This window comes from Labrus mixtus, unplaced genomic scaffold (assembly GCF_963584025.1).
Source record: "Labrus mixtus unplaced genomic scaffold, fLabMix1.1 SCAFFOLD_80, whole genome shotgun sequence".
Classification (NCBI taxonomy): Eukaryota; Metazoa; Chordata; class Actinopteri; order Labriformes; family Labridae; genus Labrus; species Labrus mixtus.
This window is the reverse complement of record NW_026870173.1, coordinates 45,001-59,993: the sequence shown is the minus strand read 5'-3', so window position 1 is coordinate 59,993 and position 14,993 is coordinate 45,001. Positions and strand designations below refer to the sequence as shown.

The following is a 14,993-nucleotide window of genomic DNA, read 5'->3' as shown; positions in this document are numbered from 1 at the left end:
AGAGACAGGTGAGACAGAGACTTGAATAGTGGGAAGATGACAGAGGTAGAATTTCCTGAATGTTGTAGAATGTGTAAAAGGGGCTTAAAATGAACTCCATGAAGTTTGAGTCTATGCTCCGTGTGACCAATAAAAACGTCTGATTCTAAAGAAAGAAGTTTAGAAACAAGCTGTTTGGTAAACTACGAAGCAAAACTCAGAGAAACTCTATTTATTTACAGTTCATCCACATAACATGTTTAAAGAGAAGAAGGTCTTACATTTGAACTTTGAAACTAATACAAGCTCTGTTCTTTTATTAATGAAGTGTTTCATCTCTTCTTTTTTATAACGTTGGATCATCGCCTTTATTAAGGATCTTTTTAATTCATGTTAGTATTGATAAAAGGATTAAACAGCCTTTATAGAATACTTTTTGTGTTTGTAGTTAATCAATGATCATTTAAATCGTCTCAGAGAAACTAACAAGATCACTTCCGTTGTCAGAAAACTACAAAACAGCCTGAAAGTTTCCTGTCGAGGGACAGTGCGCATGCGTGAGAGGTAGTGATCCGTCTCGTCCACAGAGGATCTTTGGCCCGCTGCCTGCGTGCCCCTGCAGTGTGTGCGTGCTGCTCGTCCTCATCATCAACAACAACAACAACAACCGGACAAAGTGTGTACCGGATCCCGGCGCTGACACACCCGGAGGAACACGCTCGCACCGGGTCTACCGGGTCTCTGTGACGGTAAGAGCCCGCTCCCGGCCTCGCGCTCTCCTCGTCCCCCGTTTCATTTCCTCTTCCGCGGGATGTCCTGCGCGTTCATGGCCGCTCGAGCCCCGTCTCGAGGCCGCGGCGCCGCTGCTCGCGTGCCTGTGTGTCGGTCCCGAGGACGGCGGAGCGCAGCAGGCACGCGGCCCGCTCCCCGTCCGGCCGGTGGTGACTTTACCGGAGAGAAGACGGTGAAGGAGAGAGAGACGCCATTTTGAGTCAGAGCGGCGCATCTGTGTCCGCCATTTAACACACACACACAGACACACACACACACACACACACACACACACACACACACACACACACACACACACAGTCGGGTAGACCGCTTCAGCCCGGGTTAAATGAGTCTGAGTGATCGGTACCGGGACTCGGTGGACCTGTTGGCCCGGTGAATCCGGGTAACATGACACATCACATGAGATCTACAAGATCCCGCGGGAATCAAGAGAACAACATGTAAACAACATGTAAACAACATGACTTGTTGTTCATTCTGTTATGACGTCATGTTGATGAAGGGATGAAAAATGCGATCGCGAGTCTGTATGTTGTTTTATTTTGAAATTGACCGGATGTTCTGTGCGTTTCCTTATCTGACTTCCTGTTGTTATATTCTGTCCAGCTTGACGCGTGACCGCAGAGTCCTCCGGAGACGGACCGCAGCGCGCGCGCAGAGTGTGTGTGAACTGTGTGTTAATGATGGACCGCAGCGCGCGCAGAGTGTGTGTGAACTGTATGTTAGTGATGGACCGCAGCGCGTGCAGTGTGTGTGAACTGCGTGTTAGTGATGGACCGCAGCGCGCGCAGAGTGTGTGTGCTTTCTGTACGCACGTTCACTAAAGAAAGCGCGCACACGCTCCAGAGCGCGTGTCCGCGGTAAGCGCTGTACATGAACCTGCAGGTCACGTGATCTGCTCCCTGTGACTGTGTGTGTGTGTGTGTGTGACTCTGTGTGTGTGTGACTCTGTGTGTGTGTGTGACTCTGTGTGTGTGACTGTGTGTGTGTGTGACTCTGTGTGTGACTGTGTGTGTGTGTGACTGTGTGTGACTGTGTGTGTGTGTCTCTGTGTGTGTGAGACTCTGTGTGTGACTGTGTGTGTGTCTCTGTGTGTGTGACTGTGTGTGTGTGTGACTCTGTGTGTGACTGTGTGTGTGTGTGACTGTGTGTGTGTGACTGTGTGTGTGTGACTCTGTGTGTGTGTGTGTGACTGTGTGTGTGTGTGTGACTCTTTGTGTGTGTGACTCTGTGTGTGTTAGTGTGTGTGTGTGTGTGACTCTGTGTGTATGTGTGACTCTGTGTGTGTGTGTGTGTGACTCTGTGTGTATGTGTGACTCTGTGTGTGTGTGTGTGACTGTGTGTGTGTTAGTGTGTGTGTGACTCTGTGTGTGTGTGTGACTCTGTGTGTGTGTGTGTGACTGTGTGTGTGACTGTGTGTGTGTGACTCTGTGTGTGTGTGTGTGTGACTGTGTGTGTGTGACTCTGTCTGTGTGTGTGTGTGTGACTCTGTGTGTGTGTGACTGTGTGTGTGTGTGACTGTGTGTGCGACTGTGTGTGTGTGTGTGCGACTCTGTGTGTGTGTGTGTGCGACTGTGTGTGTGTGTGTGTGTGTGCGACTCTGTGTGTGTGACTCTGTGTGTGTGTGTGTGTGTGTTCTCACACACCCCGCTCTGTTGGAGGTGGTTCAGGTATCCTCATTTGAATATCACAGGTTACTGCTTCTATTAAAATGAACATTGTTATCATTTAGCACCCAGCAGGGTGTCATCTGAACATGTTACTGTCAGCTGATGATGGAACACCACTGGTTGTAATGGGAGACATGAACACACTGATAAAGACAACAGACTTCCTGTCCTCATTTGACCTCAGGCAGGTCCCAACTCCTCCTACCCACAAAGCTGACTGTTCCCCCTCTGCATCTATCAGAACCCTCCTCTACAGACGAGTCTACAGACACACTCTCTACAGACACACACTCTACAGACGAATCTACAGACACACTCTCTACAGACACACTCTCTACAGACAAATCTACAGACACACTCTCTACAGACACACACTCTACAGACGAATCTACAGACACACTCTCTACAGACACACTCTCTACAGACTAATCTACAGACACACTCTCTACAGACACACTCTCTACAGACGAATCTACAGACACACTCTCTACAGACACACACTCTACAGCCACACTCTCTACAGACACACACTCTACAGACGAATCTACAGACACACTCTCTACAGACACACTCTCTACAGACGAATCTACAGACACACTCTCTACAGACACACTCTCTACAGACGAGTCTACAGACACACTCTACAGACACACTCTCTACAGACAAATCTACAGACACACTCTCTACAGACACACACTCTACAGACGAATCTACAGACACACTCTCTACAGACACACTCTCTACAGACGAGTCTACAGACACACACTCTACAGACGAGTCTACAGACACACACTCTACAGACGAATCTACAGACACTCTACAGACGAGTCTACAGACACACTCTACAGACGAGTCTACAGACCCTCTCTCTACAGACACACTCTCTACAGACACACACTCTACAGCCACACTCTCTACAGACACACACTCTACAGACGAATCTACAGACACACTCTCTACAGACACACACTCTACAGACGAATCTACAGACACACACTCCACAGACGAATCTACAGACACACTCTCTACAGACACACACTCTACAGACGAATCTACAGACACACTCTCTACAGACACACTCTCTACAGACGAATCTACAGACACACTCTCTACAGACACACACTCTACAGACGAATCTACAGACACACTCTCTACAGACACACTCTACAGACGAGTCTACAGACACACACTCTACAGACGAATCTACAGACCCTCTCTCTACAGACACACTCTCTACAGACGAGTCTACAGACCCTCTCTCTACAGACACACACTCTACAGACGAATCTACAGACACACTCTCTACAGACACACTCTACAGACGAGTCTACAGACACACTCTCTACAGACACACACTCTACAGACGAATCTACAGACACACTCTCTACAGACACACTCTACAGACGAGTCTACAGACACACTCTCTACAGACACACACTCTACAGACGAATCTACAGACCCTCTCTCTACAGACACACTCTCTACAGACGAGTCTACAGACCCTCTCTCTACAGACGAGTCTACAGACCCTCTCTCTACAGACGAGTCTACAGACACACTCTCTACAGACGAGGCTACAGACATACTCTGCTCCACACTAGCCTCATCTCTAAACAAGGTCTGCCCTCTGGTGTCCAAACCCGCTCACAAAACCCACCCTAGCCCATGGCTCACAGAAGTCATAAGAGAGCAAAGAGCAGGGCTGAGGTCTCACTTGGTTCAATAATCCGCTCTCATGGCTTCTCATATCACTGCTATGCTGACGATACCCAGCTCTTCCTGTCATTCCCACCAGACGATGTTACAGTCTCTGCAAGAATCTCATCATGCCTTGCTGATATCTCTAAATGGATGAATGAACGCCACCTTCAACTCAATCTTTCAAAGACTGAGCTCCTTGTCATCCCAGCCAGTCCCTCTATGCAACCACAGATCAATATCCAGCTTGGAACAACCAAACTCATGCCCACAAAGTCTGCAGTGTGTGAGTGTGAGTGTGTGTGAGTGTGTGTGAGTGTGAGTGTGAGTGTGAGTGTGTGTGTGTGTGTGTGTGTGTGTGTCTTAACCTCTAATCAACCATCTGATGTCTCACCTGTGTGCGTGCAGATGGCGGAAACGGTGAAGTACGTGGACGATGAACATAAGAGCATATTCTTGAAGCTGCTGAACGAGCAGCGTCTGGAAGGCGAGCACTGTGACATTGCGGTCGTGGTCGAAGACGTCAAGTTCAGAGCTCACCGCTGTGTGCTTGCCGCCTGCTCCAACTACTTTAAAAAACTCTTCAAAAAACACGAGGTACTACATCAGTACTACACACTGAATACACACAGCACGGGGTAATGACTCACCTGTACTGACTCACCTGTAATGACTCTTTGTAATGACTCTTTGTTATGACACACCTTTAATGACTCTTTGTTATGACTCACCTTTAATGACTCTTTGTTATGACTCACCTTTAATGACTCCTTGTAATGACTCTTTGTTATGACACACCTTTAATGACTCTTTGTAATGACTCACCTGTAATGACTCTTTGTTATGACACACCTTTAATGACTCTTTGTAATGACTCACCTGTAATGACTCTTTGTTATGACACACCTTTAATGACTCTTTGTTATGACTCACCTGTAATGACTCTTTGTTATGACACACCTTTAATGATTCTTTGTAATGACTCACCTGTAATGACTCTTTGTAATGACTCACCTGTAATGACTCCCTTAGTAATGACTCACCTGTAATGACTCTTTGTTATGACCCAGCTTTAACGACTCTTAGCTATGACACACCTGTAATGACTCTTTGTTATGACTCACCTGTAATGACTCTTTGTAATGACTCACCTGTAATGACTCTTTGTTATGACTCACCTGTAATGACTCTTTGTAATGACTCACCTGTAATGACTCTTTGTAATGACTCACCTGTAATGGCTCCCTTAGTAATGACTCACCTGTGTGTCCCCAGGTGGATAACTCTTCAGTGATAGAGATCGATTTCATTCGCTCAGATATCTTCGAGGAAGTGTTGAACTACATGTACACCGCCAAAATTTCTGTCAAAAAGAGAGACGTCAACCTAATGATGTCATCAGGTCAGATCCTGGGCATCCGCTTCCTCGACAAGCTCTGCTCCCAGGTAACATACACACAGGTAACACACACACACAGGTAACACATACACACAGGTAACATTAACACACACAGGTAACACACACAAGTAACACACACACAGGTAACATACACACAGGTAACACACACACAGGTAACACAGACACAGAGGTAACACACACACACACACAGGTAACACAGACACAGATGTAACACACACACACACACACAGGTAACACATACACAGGTAACATACACACAGGTAACACATACACAGGTAACATACACACACACAGGTAACATACACACACACACAGGTAACACATACACAGGTAACACACACACTCTGTGTAACTATAGCAACCAGCACATGACATAAAGAGACGCATTAAGTCATTAAAAATGTGACATCAGTGATACTGCCGGTGTCACCTGTACGACAGGTAATGCTCCTCCCTCTGTCTGATGATGTTTCATGTGTCCTCAGAAACGAGACTTGTCGTCAGAGGACAAAGAGAAGTTTCCTTATGACATCGTAAAGATGGCGCTGCCACCCGAAGCCCAGCTCGCCGCTGACTCCGAGGTATTTATAACCTCACACACACTGATCAATAACCTCACACACACACTGATCAATAACCTCATACACACACTCTGATCAATAACCTCACACACTCTGATCAATAACCTCACACACACTGATCAATAACCTCACACACACTGATCAATAACCTCACACACACACTGATCAATAACCTCACACACACTGATCAATAATCTCACACACACTCTGATCAATAACCTCACACACACTGATCAATAACCTCACACACACTGATCAATAACCTCACACACACTGATCAATAACCTCACACACTGATCAATAACCTCACACACTGATCAGTAACCTCACACACTGATCAATAACCTCACACACACACTGATCAATAACTTAACACACTGATCAATAACCTCACACACACTGATCAATAACCTCACACACACTCTGATCAATAACCTCACACACACTGACCAATAACCTCACACACTGATCAGTAACCTCACAAACTGATCAATAACCTCACACACTGATCAATAACCTCACACACTGATCAATAACCACACACAGTGATCAATAACCTCACACAGTGATCAATAACCACACACACTCTGATCAATAACCTCACACACTGATCAATAACCTCACACACACTCTGATCAATAACCTCACACACACTGATCAATAACCTCACACACAGTGATCAATAACCTCACACACTGATCAGTAACCTCACAAACTGATCAGTAACCTCACACACTGATCAATAACCTCACACACTGATCAATAACCACACACAGTGATCAATAACCACACACACAGTGATCAATAACCTCACACAGTGATCAATAACCACACACACTCTGATCAATAACCTCACACAGTGATCAATAACCACACACACAGTGATCAATAACCTCACACACTGATCAATAACCTCACACACTGATCAATAACCTCACACACTGATCAATAACCTCACACACTCTGATCAATAACCTCACACAGTGATCAATAACCACACACACACTGATCAATAACCTCACACACACACTGATCAATAACCTCACACACACTCTGATCAATAACCTCACACACACACAATGATCAATAACCTCACACACACTCTGATCAATAACCTCACACACACAGTAATCAATAACCTCACACAGTGATCAATAACCTCACACACACTGATCAATAACCTCACACACACACTGATCAATAACCTCACACAGTGATCAATAACCTCACACACACACACAGTGATCAATAACTTCACACACACACTGATCAATAACCTCACACACACTGATCAATAACCTCACACAGTGATCAATAACCTCACACACAGTGATCAATAACCTCACACACACTATTCAATAACCACACACAGATCAATAATTTGTGTGTTTGTTTGTCTACAGGTGCTCGGGGAGCATGATGACACACCGACCACAGATGATCTGGTCGAGGCATCATCCAATCAGGAGCTGGATAAGTCTCCAAGTGCAGCACTGCGTGTTCAGGAAGCAATCCTGAAAGAACTGACCAATGAGGACGTACACAAGGTAAGCACACCGAGCACGCAGACTTTCATCAAAAATGTCCTCACAAAGATATCATACAGGAAAACATTTAAACACTTCTCCAGGTGACTTGCTACGACCAGGATGTGGTTACAGAGTTGGAGGCGGAGCCTAAAGACCTGGGGGCAGAGCACCACGCCACACAGACGCTCACATTTACAGACAGCATGGGGGAGGTGAAGGACGAGCAGCCACCCGGCTGGTCTAACACCACGGCTGACATGAAGTTTGAATATCTGCTTTACGGAACTCGTGAGCAGCTCGCCTGCCAGGTGTGCGGGAAGACCTTCCTGGATGAGAGCAGGCTCAGGTACGAAATATTTAAAGATTCACACCTGGTTGACTCATCTAGTGGACTCAACTGGTAGACACAAATAGCTGACTCACCTGTCGGACTCACCTGGTACATCCACCTGTCGGGCACACCGGCCTGACTCTACTGATGGACAAAACTGGTAAATTTACCTGGCTGACGCACCTGGTACTCCCCCCAGGTTGACTTGCCTGGTGGACTCACCTGGCTGACGCGCCTGGTACTCCCACCAGGTTGACTTGCCTGGTGGACTCACCTGGCTGACGCGCCTGGTACTCCCACCAGGTTGACTTGCCTGGTGGACTCACCTGGCTGACTCGCTTGGTACTCCCCCCAAGTTGACTTGCCCGGTGGACTCACCTGGCTGACGCGCCTGGTACTCCCACCAGGTTGACTTGCCCGGTGGACTCACCTGGCTGACTCGCTTGGTACTCCCCCCAAGTTGACTTGCCCAGTGGACTCGCTTGGCTGACTCGCCTGGTACTCCCCCCAGGTTAACTTGCCCGGTGACTCGCCTGGTACTCCCCCCAAGTTGACTTGCCTGGTGGACTCGCCTGGTACTCCCCCCTGGCTGACTCGCCTGGTGGACTCACCTGGCTGACTCGCCTGGTACTCTCCCCAGGTTAACTTGCCTGGTGGACTCACCTGGCTGACTCTACTGGTACTCCCCCCAGGTTGACTTGCCTGGCTGACTCGCCTGGTACTCCCCCCAGGTTGACTCTCCTGGTGGACTCACCTGGCTGACTTGCCTGGTACTCCCACCAGGTTGACTTGCCTGGTACTCCCACCAGGTTAACTTGCCTGGTGGACTCACCTGGCTGACTCTACTGGTACTCCCCCCAGGTTGACTCGCCTGGTGGACTCACCTGGCTGACTCGCCTGGTACTCCACCCAGGTTGACTTGCCTGGCTGACTCGCCTGGTACTCCCCCCAGGTTGACTTGCCTGGTGGACTCACCTGGTACTCCCCCCAGGTTGACTTGCCTGGCTGACTCGCCTGGTACTCCCCCCAGGTTGACTTGCCTGGTGGACTCACCTGGTACTACCCCCAGGTTGACTCGCCTGGTGGACTCACCTGGCTGACTTGCCTGGTACTCCCACCAGGTTGACTTGCCTGGTACTCCCACCAGGTTAACTTGCCTGGTGGACTCACCTGGCTGACTCTACTGGTACTCCCCCCAGGTTGACTCGCCTGGTGGACTCACCTGGCTGACTCGCTTGGTACTCCCCCCAAGTTGACTTGCCCGGTGGACTCACCTGGCTGACGCGCCTGGTACTCCCACCAGGTTGACTTGCCCGGTGGACTCACCTGGCTGACTCGCTTGGTACTCCCCCCAAGTTGACTTGCCCAGTGGACTCGCTTGGCTGACTCGCCTGGTACTCCCCCCAGGTTAACTTGCCCGGTGACTCGCCTGGTACTCCCCCCAAGTTGACTTGCCTGGTGGACTCGCCTGGTACTCCCCCCTGGCTGACTCGCCTGGTGGACTCACCTGGCTGACTCGCCTGGTACTCTCCCCAGGTTAACTTGCCTGGTGGACTCACCTGGCTGACTCTACTGGTACTCCCCCCAGGTTGACTTGCCTGGCTGACTCGCCTGGTACTCCCCCCAGGTTGACTCTCCTGGTGGACTCACCTGGCTGACTTGCCTGGTACTCCCACCAGGTTGACTTGCCTGGTACTCCCACCAGGTTAACTTGCCTGGTGGACTCACCTGGCTGACTCTACTGGTACTCCCCCCAGGTTGACTCGCCTGGTGGACTCACCTGGCTGACTCGCCTGGTACTCCACCCAGGTTGACTTGCCTGGCTGACTCGCCTGGTACTCCCCCCAGGTTGACTTGCCTGGTGGACTCACCTGGTACTCCCCCCAGGTTGACTTGCCTGGCTGACTCGCCTGGTACTCCCCCCAGGTTGACTTGCCTGGTGGACTCACCTGGTACTACCCCCAGGTTGACTCGCCTGGTGGACTCACCTGGCTGACTTGCCTGGTACTCCCACCAGGTTGACTTGCCTGGTACTCCCACCAGGTTAACTTGCCTGGTGGACTCACCTGGCTGACTCTACTGGTACTCCCCCCAGGTTGACTCGCCTGGTGGACTCACCTGGCTGACTCGCCTGGTACTCCACCCAGGTTGACTTGCCTGGCTGACTCGCCTGGTACTCCCCCCAGGTTGACTTGCCTGGTGGACTCACCTGGTACTCCCCCCAGGTTAACTTGCCTGGCTGACTCGCCTGGTACTCCCCCCAGGTTGACTTGCCTGGTGGACTCACCTGGCTGACTCACCTGGTACTACCCCCAGGTTGACTAACCTGTTGGACTCACCTGGCTGACTCTCCTGGTACTCCCCCCAGGTTGACTTGCCTGTTGGACTCACCTGGCTGACTCTACTGGTGGACACAACTGGTACTCCCCCCAGGTTGACTTGCCTGGTGAACTCACCTGGCTGACTCGCCTGGTACTCCCACCAGGTTAACTTGCCTGGTGGATTCACCTGGTACTCCCCCCAGGTTGACTTGCCTGGTGGACTCGCCTGGTACTCCCCCCAGGTTGACTTGCCTGTTGGACTCACCTGGCTGACTCTACTGGTGGACACAACTGGTACACTTACCTTGCTGATTCACCTGTTCTCTTTGCTGTCAGGAAACATGAGAAGCTTCACTCGGCCGAGCGTCCGTTCGCCTGTGAGATCTGCTCCAAAGCTTTCACCACCCATGCTCACCTGAAAGGTAAGAACACACCTGTGCTCTGTGATGTCATCAGGTACAGTACCATATAGTAGTATAACATATGAAGGATGTCTCATGGCAGAAGTTTTGATCACTGATGGACTTTTTGGCCCCGCCCTCACCTGTTTGTTCAGAACACCTGAAGATTCACACCGGCTTCAAACCATACAGGTGTGATGTTTGTGGGAAATCGTTTATTCGAGCTCCGGACCTGAAAAAACACGAACGAGTTCACAGCAACGAGAGGCCGTTCGCCTGTCAGATGTGTGACAAGGTCAGCTTACCTGTCTGTCTCTCACCTGTTGTGTCTGTCTGTCTTCCTCCCTCTTGACTCTTTACATCACCTGTATGTCTCTATTTCACCTGTCTGTCTGCAGGCGTTTAAACACAAGTCTCACCTGAAGGATCACGAGCGGAGACATCGAGGAGAGAAACCGTTCGTCTGTCCGTCCTGCACTAAGGCCTTTGCCAAGGTAACAGTTCTACTGCTGTATCCATCCTGCACACCTGTACTAATACTACACTACTGCTGTATCCATCCTGCACACCTGTACTAATACTACACTACTGCTATATCATACTGCACACCTGTACTAATACTACACTACTGCTGTATCCCTCCTGCACACCTGTACTAATACTACACTACTGCTGTATCCATCCTGTTCTCCTGATATTACTACTGAAATGACTAATACTACTACACTTCTACTCGATAAATTGTGGTTCCACAGAGCAGCTCCTCTGTCAGTGTCCATGGTTACCACAGAGCAGCTCCTCTGTCAGTGTCCATGGTTACCACAGAGCAGCTCCTCTGTCAGTGTCCATGGTTACCGCAGAGCCTCTGTCGGTGTCCATGGTTACCACAGAGCAGCTCCTCTGTCGGTGTCCATGGTTACCACAGAGCCTCTGTCTGTGTCCATGGTTACCGCAGAGCAGCTCCTCTGTTGGTGTCCATGGTTACCACAGAGCCTCTGTTGGTGTCCATGGTTACCGCAGAGCCTCTGTCTGTGTCCATGGTTACCACAGAGCAGCTCCTCTGTCGGTGTCCATGGTTACCACAGAGCCTCTGTCTGTGTCCATGGTTACCGCAGAGCAGCTCCTCTGTTGGTGTCCATGGTTACCACAGAGCCTCTGTTGGTGTCCATGGTTACCGCAGAGCAGCTACCACTTTAAAGTGAACACGGCATATTGTAGTGCTGTCCAAACAGCTGACAGACCGCGGTGAATCAGCTGTGAGAGAGTGACATTGTTTATGGTGTGGCTGAGTGTGTACGTGTGGTGCATTCAGGGTCTGTCTGTATTTTCAGGCGTCAGATCTGAAACGTCATGAGAACAACATGCACAGTGAGAGGAAGCAGCTGAACCCTCTGCAGAGCGACACGGAGACGCTGCAGGCCGCCGCCATGGCTGCTGAGGAGCAACACCTGGACGCCATCAGCTGCTCCTAGCACCTCCTCCTCTTCCTCTGTCCCCCCCTCCCCCTCCTCTTCCTCTCCTCCTCCTCCACTTCCTCCTCTTCCTCCTCCTCTTCCTCCTCCTCCTGTAACTATCAAGTTGATTATATTTTGTATCTTTTTAAGTTGATATAAATGAAGTTCTGTGTAAAAGTGTTTTTTTTCCTGCTCTGAAAACTGATCATGAACTGATGACCTCACCGATCATGTGATGACCTCACAGATCATGTGATGACCTCACCGATCATGTGATGACATGGCCGACCTCTCCAGGCTTCATGTATGATTTGTAAATAAGTGTCTTTGTAAATGATCTGGAGGTTTTTTATGGTTGGATGTTTGTGCTGTAATAAATCTGTTCTGCTCAGTTTCATGAGCAGAGCCGCTCTTTGAATATCGTCTCTTTATTCTACTTCAGAGAGGAAGTGACATCACAGTCTATTTCAATATCAAACTGTGACCAGCAGGTGGAGACAAAACACCAGCAGCTGTGATGATCGGTGACAACAAAGACGACAACAGTTCAACAATCATAAAACATTTTTTATTGTTTTCAGCTTTTCATTAAAAACAAAGGAATACTGATGATGTAACACCTGTGATGTCACACCCTGATGGTAGAGTAACATTCACACCCCGCCTACCAAGCAGTGGGAGCAACAAGGACACATGGGACATCGAACCCTACCCACTGAGCCGCAGACGCCCACATGGCACACTCCAGGTAGTTAGACCGGCTGTCAGGAGGTGAGACAGGTCAGGCGCGGAAAGTAAGACATTCTGTGTGTCACGGTTTAATCAGCCAATCACAGTGAGGATTCACTCTGAAGACGTCCAGCAGCAAGCAGTCAGGATGGAGACGACGCTCAGCTGAGAGAGAGAGAGAGAGACAGGTTTTAATATGAACAATAACGTGTAAAGAAATCGTTTCTGTTTGTTTTCACTCACTGATGTTTCCTCCCACTTCATACAGGTGCTGAACAGGTGAGCTGAGAGAGAGAGAGCACTTTATCAGTAATACTGTGTGTGTGTTTGTGTGTGTGTGTGTGTGTGTGTGTGTGTGTGTGTGTGTGTGTGTGTGTGTGTGTGTGTGTGTGTGTGTGTGTGTGTGTGTGTGTGTGTGTGTGTGTGTGTGTGTGTGTGTGTGTGTGTGTGTGTGTGTGTGTGTGTGTGTGTGTGTGTGTGTGTGTGTGTGTGTGTGTGTGTGTGTGTGTGTGTGTGTGTGTGTGTGTGTGTGTGTGTGTGTGTGTGTGTGTGTGTGTGTGTGTGTTACCTGTTGTCAAACTCAAAGCGAGCGGTGACATCTCTAGCTGTTGTCTGTCCATCAAGCTGTATCGCCATGGAAACCTTGGTGTGCAGCGGGGCGTGTACCCGGATCACACCTTCACACAATTCTGTGATCTACACACACACACACATATAGGAGTGGTAATACAAAGGTAAACAGGTGAGGGGAGGAGGTGGAGCTTATGAAGAGTCTTCAATCTCTGTCTCACCTGGTCTCTATCTCACCTGGTCTCTGTCTCACCTGGTCTCTGTATCATCTGGTCTCTATCTCACCTGGTCTCTGTCTCACCTGGTCTCTATCTCACCTGGTCTCTGTCTCACCTGGTCTCTATCTCACCTGGTCTCTGTATCACCTGGTCTCTATCTCACCTGGTCTTTGTCTCACCTGGTCTATATCTCACCTGGTCTCTATCTCACCTGGTCTCTGTCTCACCTGGTCTATATCTCACCTGTTATCTTTCTCACCTGTTATCTGTCTCACCTGGTCTCTATCTCACCTGGTCTCTATCTCACCTGGTGTCTGTGATTTTTGTCGTTCTTCCTCCTCAGCAGGCGTCTCTTGGGCTTGCTCAGACCAAGCTGTCTCTGATTGGATGCCTGGTTTACCTGTCTCACCTGGGACATTAGGAAGTTTGGGATCTACCAGAGAAAACAGGAAGTGATGTCACAGACAGCTGAGGCAGTGGTGTCACTAAGGCAGTGCAGGTGTGTGTCCTCTAACTCACTGTCCAAAGCAGGTCCTGGTGTGTGATCATCAAGCGAACCAGGTGAGCTCCGCCCACCGCCTCCTCCATCTCTTCCTGTTGCCTGATGACAGAGGGCTTGTTGCCATGGTGATGCCAGGAGAACAAGTTTGGTGCCATTACCATAGAGACATTCCACAGGGACATCCTGTTCTGGTCCTGATGAGAGACCACTTTACGCAGAAACACCAGCAGGGCCTGTTACCATGGAAATACGGCCAGATTATCTGTTACCATGGAAACAGAGCCAGATTGTTTGTAAACATGGCAAAAATAATCCAGGCGCGCCTAACATCTGATGGTAGATAACGGTATAAAGATATTACAGCTGAATGCTCTCCTTTGACCACACCCACCTGTCATGTCAGTTTTCTGAAGTACACCTGTAATGGAGGGTCAATATGAAAAACTGTCTTCACAGAGCTCAGGTAAGGCAGTATGACCACCTGACTGTTGTTACACCTGAAGAACACCTGTTGACTGTTTTCTGTCAGCAGACACAGTGATTTTGTTGTGGCGTGTGTGTGTGTGTGTGTGTGGATTTACTCTGAGTGCGTGTCTGTGAGCTTCAGGAAGCAACAAGCAGAGCATCTGCAGAGCCTGAACCTGATGGACCACAGAGGAGACACCTGTGAAACAGTCAGAACACAACAGTCAGAAAAAAAAAACAATCAGGAGACATTCACACAGAACTACAGCTGGGAAACAACAACAGCCAAACAACAGAACTACAGGAAGACAGACAGTGCAACAATCAGAA

General features: G+C 49.2%; 2 protein-coding genes across 3 annotated transcripts in view; one reads left to right on the top strand and one right to left on the bottom strand.

Annotated features, from left to right (window-relative positions):
- Nucleotides 1–539: 539 nt before the first annotated feature.
- zbtb14 (zinc finger and BTB domain containing 14) lies at nt 540–12,418 on the top strand. The gene is made up of 10 exons (XM_061033749.1): nt 540–728; nt 4,551–4,739; nt 5,418–5,588; nt 6,048–6,143; nt 7,547–7,690; nt 7,774–8,018; nt 10,661–10,746; nt 10,881–11,020; nt 11,124–11,219; nt 12,057–12,418. Exons 2-10 carry the CDS (start codon nt 4,551–4,553, stop codon nt 12,195–12,197), a joined length of 1,308 nt encoding a protein of 435 aa, XP_060889732.1. The 5' UTR covers nt 540–728; the 3' UTR covers nt 12,198–12,418.
- A 314-nt stretch (nt 12,419–12,732) lies between these two features.
- arhgap28 (Rho GTPase activating protein 28) overlaps nt 12,733–14,993 on the bottom strand; it is a 32,311-nt gene continuing 30,050 nt past the window's right edge. For both annotated transcript variants that reach the window (XM_061033748.1, XM_061033747.1), the window contains exons 10-15: nt 14,780–14,862; nt 14,216–14,431; nt 14,004–14,129; nt 13,477–13,604; nt 13,152–13,192; nt 12,733–13,073 (exon numbers count right to left, since the gene is read on the bottom strand). In XM_061033748.1, coding sequence (XP_060889731.1) covers nt 12,991–13,073; nt 13,152–13,192; nt 13,477–13,604; nt 14,004–14,129; nt 14,216–14,431; nt 14,780–14,862 — 677 coding nt within the window. In that variant the 3' untranslated portion in view covers nt 12,733–12,990. The remainder of the gene's footprint in view (nt 13,074–13,151; nt 13,193–13,476; nt 13,605–14,003; nt 14,130–14,215; nt 14,432–14,779; nt 14,863–14,993) is intronic.

Coding starts and splice junctions, on each gene's coding strand:
- zbtb14 (XM_061033749.1), top strand. CDS start 4,551: ATGGCGGAAACGGTGAAGTACGTGGACGATGAACATAAGAGCATATTC. Junction 4,740..5,417: donor AACTCTTCAAAAAACACGAG/GTACTACATCAG, acceptor GTGTGTCCCCAG/GTGGATAACTCTTCAGTGAT. Junction 10,747..10,880: donor CACCCATGCTCACCTGAAAG/GTAAGAACACAC, acceptor CTGTTTGTTCAG/AACACCTGAAGATTCACACC.